At 30.5% G+C, this 23936-nt stretch overlaps 1 protein-coding gene across 2 annotated transcripts in view; it reads right to left on the reverse strand.

The window, feature by feature from the left end:
• Window positions 1-464: 464 nt before the first annotated feature.
• Window positions 465-23936, reverse strand: part of LOC107452498 (patatin-like phospholipase domain-containing protein 4) — a 56736-nt gene continuing 33264 nt past the window's right edge. Inside the window, exons 2-9 of one of the 2 annotated variants that reach the window (XM_043052259.2) lie at window positions 14989-15221; window positions 13156-13221; window positions 12380-12529; window positions 10226-10343; window positions 7564-7659; window positions 4496-4631; window positions 3263-3364; window positions 465-1226 (exon numbers count right to left, since the gene is read on the reverse strand). In XM_043052259.2, the coding sequence (XP_042908193.1) occupies window positions 1220-1226; window positions 3263-3364; window positions 4496-4631; window positions 7564-7659; window positions 10226-10343; window positions 12380-12529; window positions 13156-13221; window positions 14989-15221 (908 nt within the window). In that variant the 3' untranslated portion in view covers window positions 465-1219. Of the gene's footprint in view, window positions 1227-3262; window positions 3365-4495; window positions 4632-7563; window positions 7660-9247; window positions 9366-10225; window positions 10344-12379; window positions 12530-13155; window positions 13222-14988; window positions 15222-23936 lie in introns of both variants that reach the window. The other variant, XM_071182807.1, reaches the window with a different exon arrangement.

Genomic DNA, 23936 nt, shown 5'->3' on the forward strand with positions numbered 1-23936 from the left:
ATTATTTGCGTTCAACAATGAATCAAGATCGTTTGGCATCGCTCGCACTTATGTCTATTGAATACGACATTTTGCGTAGTTTGGAATTCGACAGCATAATACAAGATTTCGTTGAATCCAAAAATCGCAAAAAAGTAATATATTAGATCATAAGATTCTGCAAAATAATTTATTACCGAAAAATATTATATTTTTATTTGTATCTTCATAATTTTGTGCAAAATACACTTGTTGTTTTTAAAGCTAAATTATTTTTGTCAACAAATTTTTTTCTCCCAAGATTTCGTAGGCCCCTGAATTTCGTAGGCCCTAGGCACGTGCCTAGTGTGCCTATAGGTTAACCCGGCCCTGCCCACAACAAAATTGATCCTATGCTATTTTATTGGAAAGTGCTTTTTCTCCCTCATCATCTCATCAGCAATTATATGTCAGTAAGAATTCTTAAGAAAATTACTCATAGAAACTTGTTTTACTTTTAAAACATTTATTGTTCAAATAAATGCAGTAAGAGCATTAGACAATGATGGCACAGCCAAATTCTTATATAACAGTTTCAAAAGAACACATTCAGTTTTGAGTTATAATTCATTAATATATGCAAAGTGTTAATAAAAGTTTGAAATAAAAAATATTCAGTAAAGACTGAAATTGTTAATAGTATGCATTAAAATATAAGTAGACAACTTCTTAAAATGGCAATAACAAGTAACTAACGTTTTAAAGAGATCACAAACAAGAAAGACTAGTGGTTTGATTTAGCTAACTTTTAACAGCTCTATACAGAGTGGCTTAAAAAACCGACAAATTCAAAAAACACAGAAAAGCTGGAAATATATTCTAACTTCCTGATTTTATTTTAGCCATTCTGTATAAACAAAAGTGCATTAATTTTAAATAATAGCAGTCTATGACAGTTTCATTGAAGAAATGAAATTTTCGACTAGCAATTTTTAGGGTTTTTATGCACTATACTTTTTGATCAAACCAACATGACACAAAAATAAATTTTGGCATAAGCAAAATAAAACATAATATGCTCAACATAAATCAACAAAATTGTTTTTGGAATGATTATTCATAAAATATAGCCACATAAGCAAAAAATGCTTGACGTCACTGATTCATACGGCGTAGGTCTCAGCTTTATTCCAGTTGCAGTTCTCATATTGAATCATGCAAACACAAATTTCAATGTGAAGATTTCTTCTAAAGTTCTGATTCATTTTCTAAAAATAAAATACATAGTTATCTACAGTAACACTCTACACTAGTTATCTACGATACTTCGCGTTCTAGGACTCCATTTAATGGTTCGAGGGGGTGACCTCAAAAATGATAATTAGTGCAGAGGATATTTTAAGTTACGAAATCAGATATAAAAATGTCTATTTTCAAAATAAACATACCTTTTTTTCGATGAATTTGAATTTTTTACTAAAAAAATATAGGGGTAGCCTCAATCTGCAAAAAATTGTACCTTAAGTTTGGACCCTTTATGTTAATTTTACTTTTTTGCGTTTTTCATCGTATCTCGAGAACTTTTTAAGTGAATTGAAAACATTTTGCTCACAATTATAAAATTAGTTTACATTTCGTAGCTTAATATATCATTTGCAAGAATTAATCAGCATATTTGAGATCATCTCCTCAAACCATGAAGATCCGATCATTAGATAAAAAGTTATGCGGAGTGGTCCATTTTTTGCACCCTGTACATCGCAACAATATAGAAATTCAAAAGTTCGTTGTAAATATGTCATAAGTTTTGGAATAAATAACAAATAGAGGTTTTAATCTTCTGTGTCTTTGTGAATAAAGACACAAGAACTACCTCAATGAGTGATGGATTTGGCCATTCACAACTAATTTGAAGTTTCAAACCGAGTTTCTAAGATCACCTGAACTGAAGCAAAAGTGCTTTGACTGCATATCCCTTATGAGGAAAATAGACTGCAAGCATTATGAATGGACGCAGATTGATCACTTATAACTAGAATTCACGAAATCATATAATAATGATTCGGAGGAAATACTGGTATATGTGCATACTACACTACCGCAATTCAGATTGAAGGGGAGATGGTGGCAGTAATCATCCAACCCCCTCAACTGTACATGGAATATTCCAATTACAAAATGACCATGTTTGATTAGATTAGATTATATTCTTAACCACTAACAGCGTGCATAGCATTTTTAAAAAGTACTTAAAGTAAAAGTACTTTAAAGGTGCTTTTTTTATTGGGTGTTTTTAAAAAGTGTTAAATTTTCGCTTTTCGAAAATTAGATTTTTTTTCTTTACCATGTCGATTTTTACCACACATTATGTAAAAGTGTAGTCTTTACATTGTTCTATTCAAAGTTCTCACAAATCACTCAAACACAATGCATTTCGGCGTAGCGTATGAAAGCGCCAATCATTTTACATGTTTGATGAAATGCTTGCACGTCCGCACGTGCATATACTCATCTGGATTCAGTGGGAATCATTCTTGCACTCTCATGTGCAACTCGACTGCATTTTGCAAGAGATTCTCAATTTCCGTCTTCATTTTCCTCCTTCAGAAATCGAACCGAAAAAAATTTCTATCTTTTTATAATGGCTAATATAATCGAGAAAAGAGTTATTTTATATTGATCATGCAAAGTCTCTGAAAATTATTTTGACATTTTTTTAATGTATATAGTGCTTAAAAGGCGCTTATTTTATGTTGAAAGATTTGGCTACGCACCCTGACTAAGATACGAGCACATCAAGTACACCTAGCCTTTAACACAAAGCACAAGGAACGGAACCCTAGCCCAAGTTGTAGTAGGTGAAGTTGAAAACTAAATCCACCATATTAATGGACTGGCCATGTCATTTTCATTGTATATGAAAAGTAAGGTAATCTATGTGGATCAGAGGGACCATAGAGGTTGAAGTAATACAATTTATCGACCTATAGTATGATTATGGTAATGAAGTCAGCATTGCGCACATGCTGCCTTTATTTCTCAGATATTCTGGTACCCATCAGTCAGAAGCTATATGGGATTTAAGTCACCACAGGGAATCAAACCCCTGTTCTTCGCAGTGGCAATTCAGTGCCTAAATCGACTTTGCCGCAGCAGTTTGATACATTGTTTATTATTAAAATTTTGTTTATAACAAAAAGAAAAAATTAAAGCTATTAATTACTATTTTAAGGATTTTTTTTTCGAAATTTAGAGAATATTGTTATGAATAATAATGAAATAATTTAAGTGTTTCACTACTTACAGTTGAGCTGATCTTGGCCCATATAATCCTCCCTTCAATACATTCAAGAAAGTCTTCCATCTGTCATCCAAACCAGCTCTCTTTTGAACTTTTTGCAAAATCCTGAAACAATTTAAAAAATATTTCCATCAAGAATAAAAGTAATCCGTTTTATGTAAGTGTACTAGATGCAGTAACTCCTTAATATTATATTACACATTAGGACACCTTGCATTTTAAGGCGATGGAATTCTGTCTTGCCATGCATTTGATCAAAAGTTAGATTAGATGTTGTATCAATGGGAAGGTGACCGGAATAGCCTGGTTGGTAGGGTGCTGGACTTACTCTCATAAGAACGGGAATTCAAATCCATCCGATGAAAGACCCCTTGCATAGTAAATAGTTACTGGTGCACGTTAAATCTGTCGAGTCACAAAGTTCCCCATGTTCCCATAACAAATTATACCACTGAGGGTACTGGATTAGAAATTTTATTTTATATTCGTTGTTGAACAGCCGACCCAGTTTTTCGATTTACGACTACTAATGTTCAACTCCGTAACCTTGTAATTTTGAACCAATCCAGAATACGAGGAAGCTCCTGGATCAGTACCGCTAGAGGTATGATTTGTTATGGGAACATGGGGGACTTTGTGACACGTCAGATTTAACGTGCATCAATCACCATTTACTACACGGGGAGTCTTTGACCAGCGGGGATAAAACCCATGATCTTTTGGACATAGCCCCAGTGCCCTACCAACCAGGCTATCCCAGCCCTAGATTAGAGATTGACCGTATCCTGGTTCAGGTCAAAGTTATGATTTGTGGATGTATGAATGAGTCCTCCCTGTAAGCGGGTGTGGCCAGAAGTCGAATTCTTGGCCATGGATGGCACGATTAGAAAACAAGAACAATTGCACCGCCGATTGCCTTAATGACCTACGTCAACAACGACATCAATAGGGAGAAGGTTGAAAATCCTATTAATCAACTTTTTTTGTGCATCCAGAATGTCTTTATTATTATTATTTTCCTTGATAGCATGCTAAGGAAATTTTAATAGTTTTTATAAACAATATTGTCCTAATACATATTTAATTGTATATAAAATAATTTTGCTAAAATATTTTATGGTATAAAACTCAAAATATTGTAGTAAAGGAAGAGATTGTCATAATTTCTTGTAATTCATTTTTTTAGCTATCACAGTGTTCTCTCCTAATTCAAAATATTCTTAAAATAAAACTTACATTGAAATGGCAATATATGCAACTTTTGCCGTAATAATGGAGGGCATGTTAAAGTAGTACAATATTTTCATCGAACGATACTGCAGAAGTCTGTATCCAAAATCCTTGTTAAATTCCACAATAGCTCGCTCAATTTCTGAAAGAAAAATAATTTTTTCAAGACATTTAAAAGTACAAAATGGATAATGACAAGTAAAACTCAATTGAAGAAGTACAAGTATTAGCTTTTATTACTGACTCAAAAAGAATTATATTCTAAGCCTGAAAAAAAAACGTAATGTACAGTGCCTTGAGGTTGTGCAACCATTTTTTATGTAAAAAATCCAATCACTATATTCACAATAACTTATAATAAAATGATAACCATTAATTGAATTTATTTAATCTAACTCAAATGTAGTCCCTCAATGGACTGATCGGTGGGGACCATTAAAACACTGGCTGCAGTCAGTAAGCGGGTGGGTGACCACTTGGATCAGTCTGCATAGGGACCGAGGGTGTGCGGTATTGGTCCTCGTTAAACTGTGCTACCGTAAAGGATCGACTTCGCGTGCAGGTCATCGGGCTACCGAAGCGAGGGTGCCATTCCCTCTGCAGAGGATCAAAATTGTGATGGCATGTCTTTGGATCATCCTCAGGGATGTTTCTCAGACCGTCTCCATTAGCTCACAGCTCTAGTGTGATGTAATTAAAAAAGTACCTAAATCAAATGTAATTGATTTTTAGAGATTAATTTTTTCTTTCTTCCAGATATAACTTGGAAAAAAAAGGGACCAAGTGTAACATAAAATTTTGATATCAAGCAATATCAGGGTATCAGTGAACCTGGAAAGTCATGAATTTTAGTATTGGACAAAATTTGTCATGAAATGTCATGATTTTAACTATTTTTTAAAGAAAAATCGTGGAAAGTCATGGATTTAAGTCGACGAAAAATCTAATTTTCAAAATGGATTTTACCTCTCCCCCTAATTGTTCGAATATCTGAATGTGTAACAAAATCCCCACTCGCAGTCATGTTTTATTAAAATATAAAATGTTTTTATCATGTTCTTTAAAAATTATGGTGTTCTTTTTAAAAATAAAGAAAAGGCATTATTTCGAGAGTGAATTATCTTTTAAACTTCTGTGATTTCAGAATTTGTATTATTATTTTTATTTTATCAATTTAAAATTTTAGCTAAAGCAAGCCAGTCATTGACGAAATTTTTTATTCCGAAATGAGAACAGAAAAATCGAGAGTATTTCTTTCCTTTCCGATGAACAAGAAAAGCATCTTTAGAATGTAATTCTGCCGAAAAAAATAATTGCTTTTGTATTTTTTTCAGCTATTTTATTGCTTCAACTCTTTCTTTACTCTGTTTCTTAAATTTAAAATCTATAAATATGAAGATGCAGAGTATAACAGTTTTGGTTATACCTATTATTTATGTGAATGTTATTATAATGCTTTTTTAAATTTATTATTGTGTTTTTGTCGGAGAGAATAGTAACTTCATTAAGTCATGAAAATTCTTGGAATTAGTCATGGAAAGTTATGAAAAGTCATGAATTTGAAAATCTAAAATGTAGCAGATACCCTGAGTTTTTTAAATAGATTTTGACATGTACAATATTCAAATATGTTATTTATTTTGAGATCATTTGACTTATTCTTTAGATACTCTCATAGAACATTCTATGTTGATTTAAGAAAAATTGCAGTCATTATAATGTTCCAGTGGTGTGTTGGGAAAATTTGTGTAGTTCCATGATGTTGATTGTACAAAACCAGGGATCGACATAAGTGTTCGCAAGACTTTCTGCTTATTATTAGGAAAAACTAGTATTTTTATTAGTATGAATATTTAAAAAAACATAGATTTAGTATGCTATATACATAGTAGTTCCTGTGTACTTTTTTATACATTGAACAATTTTATATTATATTGGAACAATTTTAATTGAAATTTTTATTATTACTCTACTTTTGATTGGTAGACTGATGTGCATTTATACCAGAAACCGCTTATTTAAAATGCATGCCTGTTTTTAAGTGTCAATTTATCAAAGTGACACATATACAGTGACTTCATTTTCAAGAGGTTCTGGAGAAGATTGTGCAATCACCGTAAATTTATTCGAAAATGAAAATGTATAGAAAATATTCCACAAACCAATATGAGATTGTTTGTTCTAAAAATGGTATTATTTTTGTCACTTTTATATTGGAATATGACACAATAATACAAATTGTTGATTTATGATGGACTGTACAACGTCATCAGCAAATGTGTTACAAATTCCTGTTTGCGACTGTGAGATCCAATGGAAATTGGAAAAAGAAAGCTAAAACGATAAAGCTTTTAAGTGACGTGACAGGGTTTGAGCCTTACACCTCATGAATACTGAGAACAAATTTCCAAACTTCACCGCCAAGATATAACAAGAGCTTCAATATTTTTCTCTCTGTTATTCAGTAAAAAAAGTATTTTAATGAACAACTCAATGACTTCTATATAAGTATCATATATAAATCCATTGTCTCAAAATCTTTCTAAACAATTTTATGTTATCTTAAGTGGAATTTCCTTGTTATTATAGCTATATGAGGGAAACATTACTTTCTGCTCAGAATTCATCACATAAAAAAGAGGAAAATCTGGTTCACTAACTTTTTTCTAGGGCTTTATATTTTATTTTATTTCATAACCGTCGTTGAACAGCCGACCCAATTTTATGGGTTGACGACTACTGATGTTCAACTACACAACATTGTAATTTTGAACCTAATCCAGAAGACAAGGGAACTCCTGGATCGACTATCGGGAGAAATTTGCCTTCGTGGAGGACTTTTTGATGGAGCTAACCCGCGTTTCCGTTGCATGGAGAGGAAGACCACGAAAACCTCCCACGATAAGCCTGACGGCAAGAGGACTCTAACCCATGATCCGGATATTTCACGCCCGCACTGTGGTCGGTGCAAGCCGGATGCGGAATTCAAATCGACTGTGATTCAAACACGGTTCGTCTCTTTGGAAGGCGAATGCTCTCCTTTGTTTTATATTATAAAAATGAGAAATTTATACCATTCGTGATTTCAGGCTGAACTGTATCTTTCGGAGGTTTACAGCTTAAGTGATCTGGTTTTCCGCTACCTTGGCAATCAGGACAAGGTACTAAACCTGAAAAATTTTTAAAAATATATTAATACAAAAACAAGAAAGCCGAAACTGTTCATAGAAATCTCCTTTTAATTAACAAAACTTATATTTTTACAAAAATTAATTAGTGGATGATCCCTTTTTAAGCCGCATTAGAAAATCCATATTGACAACATCTGGCCCAAACCTAAGGGCTTAAATTGAGTTTTATATCTTTTGAAAACTGCATGATAGAAAATTATTGATGCTGTATTTACTCAAAATATAACAAAAAATTGGAAAATGATTTAAAAGAAGACTTGGAAAATTATGACACTCCTAAATTGGAGAAATAATAATGCATGCCTGAGAAATGCTTGTTTTGGTTTACTATATCATGAGTTCCATTTATGCAGAAAGGTATTCTATTTATTTCTCCATGTCTCTCGGGGAATTAATATGAATGTGCTTTCTTAATTTAAGCTATCTAATGAATATTTTTGAATACATTGAAATGTATTCTATAAAACTAGCAACCAAATGTTAAGATTACAAATACTTTTTCCAACTCTTTCAAAGTTTAAAATTTTTTTAAAGTTTGAACTTTAAAAAATATTTACATTCATAAAATTTGGTTATCTGTTCTATATAGAACCAAGTCATCCAATTTTAAGATAGAAAATATTTAACTATTTTATTAAAATACTTGAAATCTTCAAACTTAATTACTAGGTTTCATGAAACAAATTTCAATGAATAAAATGTAGCAAAAAATATTCTAAAATCGTAACTATCAATAGTTTTGCTTTTCCTTCAAGGTCATTTATTATTTTTAGGTTGAGCTTTGTTTGAGCTGCATGTTTTTCTAATGTCTGTGTCGTTTCAGAATCCTGCATCCTCTACATCACACAGCATTTCAAACCAAAACACAACTCAAAAGTTTCAAATAGAATATTTTAGAACACCCGTCATACAGCCCAGACCTTTAATTTTTTCCTTTACCTGAAAGAGCATCTTGCAGGGCAAAACTTTCGCGACAATAATGAGATCAAAACATACGTTGAAAAGGGGTTCGATAACAAGCAATAAAGTTCCATAGTTCCGAAAGCTTGTACCCACACTTAACAAATGCTTTGACAACAGCGGCAACTACATAATAATAAGGAAAACTAGGCATGTTACCAGTAAGTAATTTGTAATGTACATTTAATCAGTTTAAATTTTTTAAAGTGAATATGTGGCATTTGTATTTTTGCTTTTCGAAAACGCATCGTAATTCTTCCTAGTTTAACATGAGGGATCTTAAATAGATAAAGAGCAACATTTTTGTCACAAGCTTCTTTGTCAAAATTTCACTTTAATTAAATTATTTTGTGTACGTCAAACAAACAATAGTTTAAAGGATATTTAAACAAAATTTTCATGATAAAACTATTGCATGCTAAAATTTTTCAATGAATTCTTACGAAAAAAAAATCTGTATTTTTTTTTTGCCCCCATTGGTATTTGTTCTATAATTTTGCACAAATACTTCTTTTTGTTAAAAATAAAATAAAAATTAAAAGTATGTCACCAGATTATTGTAATTTATTTTTATACAAATTGATTATCAAAAGAAAATATTTCCTACCATTATCTCTTAAGAATCGTAGGGCATCATCAAAACCTTGCTGGCATATTTCTTTCTGAATCTCAGGAGCTGCAGGGAAAAGGACTCGGAACAGCATGTACATGTTTTTAGGAGACAGCTGAAAACATGTTTCCAAACTTAATTTTACTACTCAAATTCAAAAGTGGTATTAAAATTATTTTAGTCTGCAATTTTAGCACACATGGTAGGTTTTGTAATTTTTATTTATTTGTTTAAAAATTAATTTTTCCATTATACTTAAAATACATCTAGTATCAAAACCTTTGGTGCCCAAGTGTCAAAAATAGAACACAGGGATCATTTAAAGGAAAGTACTGGCCCACCTTAGGCTTTTTGGTGTTGATGTTGAAAAATATTTTAACTTGGTTAGCTTCAATTATTCGGTTTGATTTGATTCAAAACAAAAATGCTTTTAAACTTTTTTTTCATGAATGATTATATATTTTTTTTTTTTGAATTTTGTTGAGGTTAATAGTTTTTAATTTTGTTAAATTATATGAGAATTTTATCTAACAAAATTCTTTTCAACTTTCATGAAAAATAAAAAATTCGAACTATGAAATAATTTTTTTAACATTAGGTAATTTTGTTGCTTAGTAGATTTTTTTCTTTAAAAAAATGTTTCAACTAAAGATAGTATTATTGTGAAATACAAAAAAAATTATGTCATTTCTAACCCTCAAAAATATAGAAAAAAAAAAAAACGAGTANACAAACAATAGTTTAAAGGATATTTAAACAAAATTTTCATGATAAAACTATTGCATGCTAAAATTTTTCAATGAATTCTTACGAAAAAAAAATCTGTATTTTTTTTTTGCCCCCATTGGTATTTGTTCTATAATTTTGCACAAATACTTCTTTTTGTTAAAAATAAAATAAAAATTAAAAGTATGTCACCAGATTATTGTAATTTATTTTTATACAAATTGATTATCAAAAGAAAATATTTCCTACCATTATCTCTTAAGAATCGTAGGGCATCATCAAAACCTTGCTGGCATATCTCTTTCTGAATCTCGGGAGCTGCAGGGAAAAGGACTCGGAACAGCATGTACATGTTTTTAGGAGACAGCTGAAAACATGTTTCTAAACTTAATTTTAATACTCAAATTCAAAATACAGTACAGAACCCGTTATCCGGAAACCAAAAAACCGGAACGAAATTCGATAAATTTTCCCGCCATTTTTTCTTTTTTTCAAATTTTTTTTCCTCATAAGATTTTAGGATTTTTCTTTCGTTTTTGAAAGATGTTTACCTTACCATCATTTTGGAAATAATCATTAGTGTATTACTTCATCGTTTTTCTTTTTAAGATTTCAAAATATTGTTTTGTTTTTTTTTAGTTGGGTTTAACAATTGAAAAAACGGCTTTTTGTAGCAATTCAGAAAACCGGAAAAATCAGTTATCCGGAATAAAGATGGTCCCGATCATTCCGGACAATCGGTTCCCTACTGTAGTTATTAAAATAATTTTAGCACAAATAATAGGTTTTGTAATTATTTGTTTAAAAACTGGTTTTCCCTTTTAAAATACATCCAGTATCAAAATTTTTGGAACTGGTGCCCCATGTCAAAAATAAAACACAGTGGAATAAAATTTGAAGGGAGGCACTGGCCCACCTTAGGCTCTCTGGTGATGATGTTGAAAAATTTAACTTGGTTAGCTTTAATTACTTGATTTGATTTGATTCAAAATAAAAATGCTTTTAAACTTTTTTCTTACATGAATGATCTATCTATAGATATATTTTTCTGAATGTTTGTTGAGGTTAATAGTTTTTAATTATATGAAAATTTTGTCGAACAAAATTCTTTTCAACTCTCAAGAAAAAATAAATAAAATTGGAACTATGAAATAATTTTTTTAACGTTAGGTAATTTTGTTGCTTGACTGATTTTTTTCTTTAATACAAAAATGTCTGAAATGTTTCAACAAAAGTTACTATTATTGTGAAAAACAAAACAAAAATTATGTTATTTCTAACCCCCAAAAATATAGAAAAAAAAAGCAAGAGCAATTTTTGTTTTAATTTTAAAAAAAACGGGTATAAAAAAGGTTAAAGCAAAATATTAAGAAAAAAGAATTTTTTAAATTTTATTTAGAAAAAAAATACAAGCAAAAAATTTTTTAAACTCAAAAAATTTTTAGATATGAAAAAAATACATGATTGCTTGCAAACAAACCGGATTCATGTTAATTTCCAGTTATTAAATGTAAACTTAACACGATTTTGGTGAAATATTTTTCAAAGTGGTATTAATTTGTTTTAAACCTCTCGAATATTTAAAAACTTCACTGCGTGATTATCAGGTGTTTTGATATATATTTTTGAATTTTTACCTGACATAGTGGTCAACAAATTAAAATATTAATGAAGTAAATAACGAGTTACATCAATAAATAAAGAACTAAATATTAAAAAGTAAATATTGATTTCATTAGAAATAATGGATACTACTCGAATATTACTGACGATTTGAAAGATAAGTTAAAAAAAGTACAGGAAAAAATGTATAGTTTGCTGTATTTTATGGAGAAAAAAAAACTAGGCTCTACGCTATACATTTTTACGAAATTTAAAAATTAGTAACTATGACCTACTAACTGAGAAAACTATAAAACAATGAAATCTGTTGCATGTTGTACAAACTGCACAACGCTGTTGCTGCAGACGATATTCATTTATAATCAAGAACATTGTTTATATTTTTTTCTCAGCCATCTGTTGACAAACTTAGTAACGAACTGCGTGGGGTAAATCCTAGTTTCCTAAGTGGAAGGCAGCAAATCATTCATTATTCATTCCTATTTCTCTCATTTTACTTTACTTTTTCAAATCATCGGCCATTATTTCCTATGAGCTGCACAATCGGTCTTCCCGATGAGCAGACCTAGTGCGTTCGCCAGAAGTGGTATCCACTCTTTCAGGACCACCACAATGGGTGAGATACCGTTGGCCATGTTAATTTGGACGTCTAGTTTTTGCCACACTAGATGGCAGCACCGAGACTAATTGGATGCTAAAGTGCAATCATCGGCCATTATTGTGGCCGTCATTATACTATATCAAACAGAAATAATTATGATATAAAAGAAGAGATCTTACACCAATACTTGTATTAGATAAAGTAAAAGCTTTTAGGAACATTCCATCGTTTTCTGGACATATATCAGAATTTCCAGAGAAAGGTGCCACAGTCACGGTATATTTATTCAGCCAAGGTGAATTGTTGCTTAAAGCCGCATCTACGTATCTCTGAAAATATAGTAAACCAAAATTATTTGACAACACCTAATTCCACTAACACAGCTAACTAAATTTTTATCAATTTTAGAGCAAATTTTCCGAAAAAATATTGAGTAGAATAAAAAGAAATTTTTCAATCAACGATTATGCATGTGATTCTATAATTTGAACCAACATTATTATTTAATACTGAAAAATTTCATTTTGTACTGCTAGTTTTTAGAGAAAATGTGAATTTCATCTTAATGGCAATGAAAAATATAATTAAAAAAAACGAGACATTTTATTGCTTTTGTGGTTCAGATATTTCTAAATATTACAAAAATATCCTTATAAATTTTAGAAGATTACATTAATAACTTTTTTGGATTATCACGTGTGCTAGACACATCACTTAAAGAGAATTAATTTGACACTAAGTTTTCCGAAGAACTTAACGATGTCATTTTTTTATTTATTTCAAGCTGTGTCTAATTATTCTGAAGAAAAAAAAATTAAAAATTATATCATGCGCTGAATTGAATATTGAAAAAAAGGAGGGGAAAATAAATCAGCAACTTAATTGTGTTCAGTCTCCTTAAATATATATATATTTTTAACCTTTAATAAAAGAATAAGTAAATTGCAGGTCATACCTCACCATCTATGCAGGGGGGTTCATAACCACAATAGAGAGGAATAAAACAGCTACACATTAATGACTAGAAATAAAAGAAGCATTAATAACATTTTCTTATCTAATAATAATAACAAAGCTTTTTTCTTCCAAAAAAACGTTAAAGAAAAATAAAGTTTTGCTTGTTTTTTTTATGATTGTTTATCTTTTTGGTGGTATCATTAGTAAGTATACTCTAGAAATTTATTCATTTCATTATTTGCGAAACCTTAACTTAAAAATTCTTTAAACAAAAATATTTAATTATGATAGGCGTGAAATTTTTTTTATTACGTTTCACAAGCTTTTGTAGGAATTGTTTTGATTTAAATTAAAGGTATCTTTTTTTTTCTCTCCTTAACTTTATCAATGACAGCCTTCATTAAACTTTTTGTTAGAGCTGAGCGACATATCGTTAAAGATCACTATCTGATATCGTAATATCTAACATCGTAAAAGGAATATTTAATAAGTATTCACAGAATATTTCATATCATACGATAAATATCAAACATAAAAACTAGTTATCGATAATGACATATTTCAAATATGATATATCATTATAGCATGTAGTGCCGCAAGTATCATTTAAAAACCATATTATAGTGATCAATCTCATTTGGCTAGCGAAATATAGACCAATGTAAGAATATTAATTAAATTTAAAAAAAAGCGAACATTAAAATTCCGATATCACCCGCACCCGGCACAAATTGGTAAGGTTGCCTTTTTATGTCTATGTAAAAGAGTTGCTCATTTTTAAGCAACCAATACATTTTCACAGGGCAAACATTTTAGTAAATCCAACTAACTATTACGAAAACTTTTTTTTTTTACTCCCGCATACTTCAAAATTTTAGTAATTTTCGAAAATTGTAACAAATTTTTAGGCTTCTTCAAAATAAAAAAATGAGTAAAGTAGCATCTTCTCAAAAATTTTCTGTTCGATGAGTACAAAAGATGCTTAAAAAATTGCGTTTTTATGTCACTAACAAAAGTAGCACTAATAATATATTGATTTTTGAAAAGGAATTTCAAAAACGAACGTTAAGACCAGTATTTGAAGAACATTTTCTATTAGTATTAATATAAATTATAAGTACATAACATTTTACGGGAGAGAGCCGCAGAAAAAAACTCTGATCTTTTTTGAGGGGGGAATGTGAGCAATAAATTTTTCAATACAATCGATAATAATTTTATATTGTGATTAAGACAATATCAATTTGCTTTTAAAAAATTAAAAGCAAAAAATGCAGCAAATTATATGCAACATTTTCAGAGCATATGCATAATATTTCCTATTGAAATTTTCCACTCTTAATCTGGTTTTAAAATTTCTCTATGTAAAAACTAATTTTTTTTTTTTTTTTTAAATAAACTCCATTTTTTAATAAATAAACTTTTATTCTTAAATAATCTCTTAAACAATACATATTTGTTTTCAACATTCTTTGGTTAAAGAAAAAATTATAAAAAAATAAATTAATTAAAACTTCTTAAGATTTCAATTTTTTTTAACATCTTCCATTAGTACCCCTACATATATTGGAATTCGAATGTTATAAATTCAGTGTTTTATCAAGATTTATTGAAATTAGTTTGAAAAGTAGTCCAAGCACTTCTTATGTCAGTCATAGTAATTTTGGTTTAATTAAGTTCAGGTGAGAGGCCGAGTTCTGTATTTTTACCGGCAGCAGGTAAACACTACACTCCCTTAACTCTCATTTCCCTACGTAAAATGAATAATTAACACATATCAATTAAAATAATTGCAAACCAGTTTTTAAGAAGACTTTTCGAAAGCTCATACCCTTAGTAGCTCATCTCTGCTGCTGAAACTGTTTAAAAGAACATTTTTACCAGAATCGAAATGGGTTGCAGACGCATGTAATTTCCCATCGCAAATACTATGGGCATCAGGAGGAAGCATTGCATTCATGCTTTCATAAAGAACACCCATGATATTCAAATCAGGTGACATTGGACCTAGAATACCATTTCGAACTTTCATGGAAACATCGAACACGTATCTTGCACACACATCTGAAATGAAAAAAAAAATGAACGTTTATATATATTTTCTTGATTTACTAACAAATCAAAAATATGCCATTCAAATTATATATATGTAATATCAGGGCTACAACCCTGATGTCATGGGTTGATTTTAGCTCAAATAAACCAGTCGTGAACCAAAATACTCCTTTAACAGCTTTATTTATAGGTAGGTTGTTGGTGGTAACAGTTAGCACCCATTCTCCACACTGGAGGCGGGTGGACAGCACTCTCGGACAATTCCGACAGAGATTATCAGGATCACATCATGTTGAAAAAGACACGCAAAAACGATTGTTCCTGCATTATATACTACAGAAAATAAGGTAAAAAGGCTCAAGTCGTGCATACCTTGTAACTCAACGCATCATCGATAATCATTTAATGCTTCCTAATATGAAAGTGAAAGAGGGAAAGATTTTGAATATATAAATCTAATTATAATTCATTGGTAGGTTTTCAGCCTTCAAGTTTCAAAATAGAATATTTCTACACCTATTCTTTACCAAAGACATTTTATGAAAACGAAAGAGTTTTAATGGTTTTATTAATACAAAAGTACTTATAATTTTTGAATTATATATACAGGGTGTTCCAAAATTATATTTACATCACCTGGCTTGAAATTGGTTACAGATTGGAAGTGATTAGGGCCACCAATGGTGCGCATGTTGAAGTGTACTAAACAAAACTTTATTAGTTGCAGTAATACATGCAAAAGACAGAATATAAATATCTTGTTTATTTTCGAAGTTATGAATTTTNATCATATCTGTTTCTTTGTAGTTCACAGGAAAGATTATAGATAAAATCAAATTTGAAATCTTATACCTTTGTACTTATTGGATTTTTTTAATTCTTTTTCTTAGTTGCAAATAGACTACTCTGTTTTAGTATCGTTTAGTAGCAACTAGACTAATTGGATGAAGATATAGTATATTTAGTGCTATGAGTGAATAAATTACAAATAAAGGGAATAGAAATGGACATACTATGGTTTTGGTTCTGTAAAAATGTTCCTCAATTGTTGAATTGCTTAGTGTCCATTTTGTGTTACGACACTGTGAGAAAGTTTTATAATTTATTGAACCAGAACTATTTATAGTTTGTCTACGGTAAGAACTCCGCCTGCCACAAATTTTAAGGCTATATGCTGCTATGGAAACAAGAATAGCGTTTTTCATGGAGGATAGCTTCTCTTCACTCTAGGGCAGACATAATAGACCGAAGAAAAAAAATTTCCTTTTTGTCACGGACCCCAGCCAAAACCTGTCCTCAACAGTGACCCCACACCCCTACTTCAAATAGTTAGGCCACGTTACCATAGTCACCACCACGGCTCCAGACGAATGGCTCGGGGAGTTCTTACTTCAGACAAACTATAAGTGCGTTTTGTGCCAGTATTTGTGTTTTATTTACACTATTTTGATATATTTAGACGAACTGGCTTAATATCTTTTAGTCGCAACTAAACTAATCAGTTTTTAATACGATTCAAAGTAGTTTGTCTTATCTGTTTTCATATCTTTCTTAGTAGCAATTGGACTGATCAGTTTTTATATTTATCAGTTTATCATACGTATTATAATATATTATACTTATAGTAACTAAAATGTTCCCAATTCGACCATAAAGTTAGAGGGAATACCAAAGATTCTTATCAACAATAATATAATTAAATACATTAATTATATTAAATTTCTTTAAATTAAATATTATTTTTAAGAAAATGCAGAATATAGACCTGATAATGGAAATATCAATTTAAAAAAAATATATTAATAAACAAAATGCTAATACCGGACGTTAAGAAGTTAAATAATAATAAAGAGTAATTTATCAACTTTTTTTTGAAAGATAAGAGTTTTCAAATATCCAAGAAATAGCTGTCAGTTATTTTGAAATGCTATTTGAATAATTAGCATCCTCATACAATGAACGCTGGCATTAGAAAAGGAAATTTCAATCAGAACTGTCAAAAGCACGAGTTGAATCACATCGGAATGTCCAAACACGTTTTCAGCATTAATTAACCGAATATTATTTCATTTAAACGCAGTTATTTAAGATGGAAAACTATTTTCCTTATATTGCAGTTCTTAGCTTTATATTATGCAATTAAATTTTAAAGAAAATAATAACGTCTTTTTTGTTGCACAAAATGGGAACTGACAACACAATCAAATAATAATCTTTACACAATATAATAATTAATTAATCGGGAGTTTATTTTTTATGCTAGTTAGTTTAAATGCACTGTCGCATGTTCTAAAAATTATTCAAAATAAATAAAGTGTATGAAATTGATAATTTTGATGAACATAGTATGGGGACTTTCAAACATAACGTAAGCATGTTTTGGGCTCTTTTGTACTCCCCCTCGTCATGAAAAATAAACAAATCAAAAACCCTTCGGATGCTAGGGTAACAAAATTATAAAGTCACAACATCATCCCTTGTTTTTAAACTCTAGTAATCAAGATTCAATTTAAATTTTTTAAAAATTAACTTAACTTCGTGTAACAAAAGTTAGTTTACATGAATAAAATATGGCCGGGATAGCGTGGTCGGTAGGGCGCTGGGCCCATGTTCGTGGGTTCGAACCGAGCCGGCGAAGACTCCCCGTGTAGTAAAGTGACTGATGCACGTTAAATCTGTCGAGTCGCAAAAGTCCTCCATGTTCCCATAACAAATCAAAACCTCTGGGGGTACTGGATTGGAGATCGATCGTTCTCTGATTCAGGTCAAAGTTACGATCTGTGGATAAATGAATGGGTCCGCCCTATGAACGGGTGCGACGTATGGTGTGGCAGAAATCGAATTCTTGCCCATAGATGGCGCCACTGAAAAGCAAGAAACGCACACTCTGCCTTAAATTTGCTCGGTTTCACCAAGCAGGCTTGCCCGTGTAGCAAGTGGCATTAGAAACAACAACATGAATAAAATAATCTTTATAGGAATCTTCTGAATCTTTTACTTCTGAGATCAAAGGTTTTGACCAAAGCATGTAGGAAAAAATGATAATTCTAAATTTTTCTTAATTTTAAAACTGTAACAAAGAATAGCGAACATTTAAAATTCTTTTGCATTTATAAAAATTTATAAACTGAAAATGAGGTAATATTAAAACATTTATCATACCCTTCCCACCCCCGTCGTGCAAATAAAAAAACTTTCCTCTCATTAGCATAATATTTGAACACATCCTGTTTCGTAATGACCTTCCTTAATATATATTTATCCTTGTCAAAATTGAATGCAAGAAAAGTAAGTTCCCAAATTAATATTTAAGGGAGAAAAAAAAAACTTCTTTAAAATCTGTCAAATCAAAGGATATAAAACGTTAAGACCAGTTTGATTGCTTAGAGAAATTTCGAGGTGCTTTCATTTATCCCTTTTCAACCACTGTTTTCTCAGGCAATAAAACTGATTTTCGATATTTTCAAGTTCCTATTTTCTTCAACCTGCATCAGCGTTACATGCATAGATAAATCACAATAACACCCCGCAGTTTACCCGCCAACAAAGAAACTTGCCTGTTTGTCCCTGGTATTTAGCGTCAGAATCTCAAATTAGAAAAAAAGTGTGATTTTTTTTTTTTAAACTTACGTAGTGATTAAAAATTTTCAGGTTTAAATCTTTACAATTGTTGAATAACAGGGTCATTAATAATCCGTTTTTCGAAACGTTGAAAGATATACTCATTATGATCATTTCAAAATCAGCATATTAAATGAGAGAAAAGGGAATAAACAACTTTATCTCTCTTAACTTATTTTGGAGATGAACTATTGTCAAGTCAGTTCTTATAAAGATAACTCTTATGAATTCATGGCTGACCACTTATTCGAATGGTAAGATCTCTTTATCTGCAGAAATAATAAGAACAAGTAATACCGGCAATACAGCGATTGTTGTTAACATGTTCCAGGGACAAATTTAATTGGCTTAAACCTCGGGAGGAAAGGAAGTAAAAACATATAGAAAAAAGTTCACAATTTTAAGTTCGACTTTTCGCAATGATATAACAAGGTAAAATGAAACAGTTAATTGAAAATTAAGATGTCAAATTTTATACCAAACAAAAAAAAAATATAACTAGCCTAAATTCTAAAATATCTATGTCGCTTCCAGGGGATAGAGTGCTCGCCTCTCAATGCGGTGACCGGGGTTTGAATCCCAACGATAGCTGGTCGATATAAAAACTGCATCTGGTTCGCATCAACCACAGTGCTGACGTAAAATATCCTCAGAGGAAGACGGATCATGTGTTAGTCTCCTTGCCATTAGGATAACCATGGGAAATTTTCGCGGTTTTCCTCTCCGTGTTAAGCAAGTGTGGGTTAGTTCCGTCAAAAAGTCCTCCACGAAAGTAAATTTCTCCCAATACGTGATTCAGGAGTTCCATTGTCTTCTGGATTGGGTATAAAATCACAAAGCTACGGAGTTGAACATTAATAGTCGTAAACTTAAAAATAGGGTCGGCTGTTCAACGACTGCTATAAAACAAAATATTACGCGTGGCTCCGAGGATAGAGAGCTCGCTTCCCAATGAGGTAACCCAGGTCCGGTCCCAGCATTGACTGATCGATTTGAATTCTGAGAACATAAGATATCCCCTGTGGTAGATTAATCATGAATTAAACAACCCTTGCAGTCGGGTTAACATCGGGAGGTTTCGTGATTTTCCTTTTCATAAACCGCGAATGCTGGTTAGTTTCATCAAAAAGACCTCCAAGAGATTTGTTTTGTCCTAATGCTTAATTCAGTAGTTCCCTTGTCTTCAGGGTTGGGTTCAAAATTACAAGGTTAATGAGTTGAACATAAGTAGCTGTAAATGTGTGTTCAGCGCCAGTTAAAAAATAAAATATAAATTTTATAAATGCATTAAAAATACTTGGGAAAAAAGAGGCATTAATATAGCATAGGTAAATCCGTAGTTTTCCATAAATCCACAATGGTATCTAAAATTCGTCGAAATTGCAAAAAATGATACTTGAAGCATAGCTTTTTGACTTGAGAAGTTTATTATTGCATGAAGTTTATTATTTATATATTTTGGCTTTCAGTATAAAATATTGGTTTTGGATGTAAAGTGTAGAGGTATGGTTTTAGTTTTCAATATCAGCTCAGCATCATACAATGTGATACCAATGAAAGATTGTAATCTGTTAGGTACTGGTTATCTATCTATACATCTATACATAATAATAAAAGCGGCTGTGTGTGTGTCTGTAATCACAATATATCGCCCCAGAAGCCTCGCCCAGGCTCGAAACTCGACACATAATTGTGTTTTGACATAATGAAGAAGTATTTTTTTTCTTTTTCAAAAATTTGGATTAGTTTTTTAGTTATCAGTCATTTTGTAAGAAAATCTATGCTTTTTCGTCTTCAAAGAGCCATATTCAANTAGTTTCATTAAAAAGTCCTCCACGAGATTTGGTTTGTCACAATACTCAATTCAGTAGTTTCCTTGTCTTCTGGATCAGGTTGAAAATTACGAGGCAAATAAATTGAATAGAAATTGTTGCTGACATAAAATATCATCAGTGGTAGATTGGATTAAACTACGCTTGCAGTCAGGTTAACCGTTTGGGAGGTTTCGTGATTTTCCTTTCCATATAACGCGAATGCTGGTTAGTTTCATTAAAAAGTCCTCCACGAGATTTGGTTTGTCACAATACTCAATTCAGTAGTTTCCTTGTCTTCTGGATCAGGTTGAAAATTACGAGGCAAATAAATTGAATAGAAATTGTTGCTGACATAAAATATCATCAGTGGTAGATTGGATTAAACTACGCTTGCAGTCAGGTTAACCGTTTGGGAGGTTTCGTGATTTTCCTTTCCATATAACGCGAATGCTGGTTAGTTTCATTAAAAAGTCCTCCACGAGATTTGGTTTGTCACAATACTCAATTCAGTAGTTTCCTTGTCTTCTGGATCAGGTTGAAAATTACGAGGCAAATAAATTGAATAGAAATTTTTGTAAATGTGTGTTTAACGCCAGTTATAAAGTAAAATATAAATTTAATAAATGCATTTAAATATATTTGGAAAAAAAGGAGGGCATTAAAATAGTATAGGGGAAAATGTAGTTTTCCAAAGCTTTCTACAATTCCACAGTCGTTTCAAAAATTCGTCGAAATTGCAAATAAGTAATCATACTTGAAGCATAGCTTTTTGACTTGAGAAGTTATATTAAGTTTGAAACACAGTATATAATCTGGTTTTAAATATAAAATATTGGTTTTGGATGTTAAGTGGAGCACTATGGTTTTAGTTTTCAATATTAGTTCAGCATCATACAATGTGATACCAATGAAAGATTGTAATCTGTTAGGTACTTGGTTATGTTAAATAAATGTTTTCTTATACTAAGTACAAAAATAGCAGTAAGGAAATTCACAAAAAGTAGTCTGTAAATTGATAACAATCCAATAATAGAGATTTTTTTATTATTATTGTTTCTTAAATATCAGTTTTTTTTTTATTATAATGTATCAATACAATTATAGCTGAAATTATTCCATAGCAATAGTTAGACTTTTTTCTGTCAAAATAATATTATTTTAAAATGATAGAAACAGGTGATTTTCTTCAAATCAGCGATTCCAAAAATGACAACAAAAAAAAACGAAGAAGAAAAAAATTCCTATTTTTTAATTTCGATATTTCAAATTTTTGAATGTATTAAGACAAATCAACCTACTTTTTTTGAACAATAATTTATTTCACGATAATAATTCAACAATATTTTTATTCAAAATAATAGTTTTTAAAACGAGAAAAAGAGTAAACGATTCTAAAAATTTATTTTTTTTAATCATTTTAAAACTAGTTAATTTAAGTTTTCACAGTTAAGTTTTTCTCAAAAACTCATGATTAAGTTCTGGTTTTTTGAATCACATTAAAACTTATGAACAAACTTTTTAAGATATTATTCTACAGAAAAATTTTAAAATTACTTTTTACTTCTAATTTGAACAAATTTCTCATAAAATCATTAATGATTTTCTATGCCTTAAAATAAAGAATCCACAGTTTAAAAAAATAAATAAAAACTAAGTTCATTTAGTATTATTTAGCATTAAGGGAAGCATTGTTTAGTATTAGCCTAAAGGGAAGTACACCCCCGTAAAATTCATATTAAAACGAAACCCAGCTTTAAATAAAGAGCATAAAGTGGAATAAAAATTTGCTGCCGTTGCAGCTCCTGGGTCAAGATGTGGCTCTTCAAAGTTTTAGCTTACTTAATAATTAGAATAAAAAATTAAGGTTGTAAATGGTTTAAGTATCTGGTTCGCAGTTAAAAGAACTCTGGTTCTATTCTATTTACTTAAATTCTGTTTATTTTAATTTCCTAATATTGTAAAATGTGTATAAATGTTGTAAAACATATTTAAGTGTAAATTAGAAAAAAAATATGAGGAATCTTTTTTTTTTTTTGTAAAATATAATAAATTTTATTTTATTTATTTATATTTTCATATCAGCAAAAATTTTGATTTTAAAACCCTCAATTTAATTTCTTAAAAATTATTTGTTTTAAGGAACTATTTAGCTAACGAAAAAGAAAACGTTATTTGAAATTAATAAGTGAATTAAATGGTTATTAAATAAAATGAGTAGTATTTTTAATTTAAATAAAAATGCGCTTTTGAAAGGCCACTTTGACCTAGAGGCAGGTTTTGTCTCGATAGCAATTTTAAAGATGTGTACTTCCCTTGTTATACTCTCGATTTGTAGTTTTTCATAAGAAAGAAAGAGTGGTGCAGAGTATCCACAACGCTTATAAAGCCACTATTTTATTTCAACAGTATTTCTCCCCATCAAAAGGCAATGCCTTATCAATACACGATATTCTTTTATACCCATTGTTTTAAAAATTACAAAACTAGATTTACTAAAACCACTTGTAACCTCTAAACAAATAATCGGAATATCATGAAATGTTAATAATTATCGTTTGAAAATTGCTACTATCCGGAAATCGTATTGATTCTTTTAGCAGTGATGACATTTATGTGACAAACCGCAGACTTAATGAGTGGTGAGTAATTTATTTGTGTTAAAAACATCGCTATACACCGCTGTAAGTGAAAAAAAAGACCATTGTGAAATAGGATTAAACTAATTCGCGACTGCATATAGTTCCGTTCTATTTCATTATCAAATTATACAAATATGCTTTCAAAACAATTTAAAAGTCAAACAGACAGAAATTTAATTCGAGCTATCTTTTTCGATATATATCATAGAATTATTGAAAAAAGTTTCACTTTCGTAGTCTTACTCAGGGCTAAAGAGAATAGAAGGGCTAGTTCACTCCGCTCTTAGAGCTGAAGCTACGATTTTCCTCCTCATGACGTCACTGTGTCCACAGATCTCGGAGATCGCAAGCTAAGATATTAATAACTTTGCATCTTTCTCTTTGTAAAAATTAGTTTAGACTTTTTCTGGTTATTAGCTTTCAAACTTTATGTAATTAACACATTATTTCCGTTCACAAACATAGTTCAAAAAACCTTTCTTGGCCTTATATTAAAAAAATTACCATTTTAAACTTATAAAAATGTTTTACAAGTTGGAGAAAATGACACTATAAATACTTTATTTTAAAAAGTTCAGTTTTAACTTTAATTATTAAGAAAAATGAAAGCATATATCGACACTTTTTTTATCTACATATTCTTTTATAAC

The sequence above is a fragment of the Parasteatoda tepidariorum genome, chromosome 6 (assembly GCF_043381705.1).
Source record: "Parasteatoda tepidariorum isolate YZ-2023 chromosome 6, CAS_Ptep_4.0, whole genome shotgun sequence".
NCBI classification, from domain to species: Eukaryota; Metazoa; Arthropoda; class Arachnida; order Araneae; family Theridiidae; genus Parasteatoda; species Parasteatoda tepidariorum.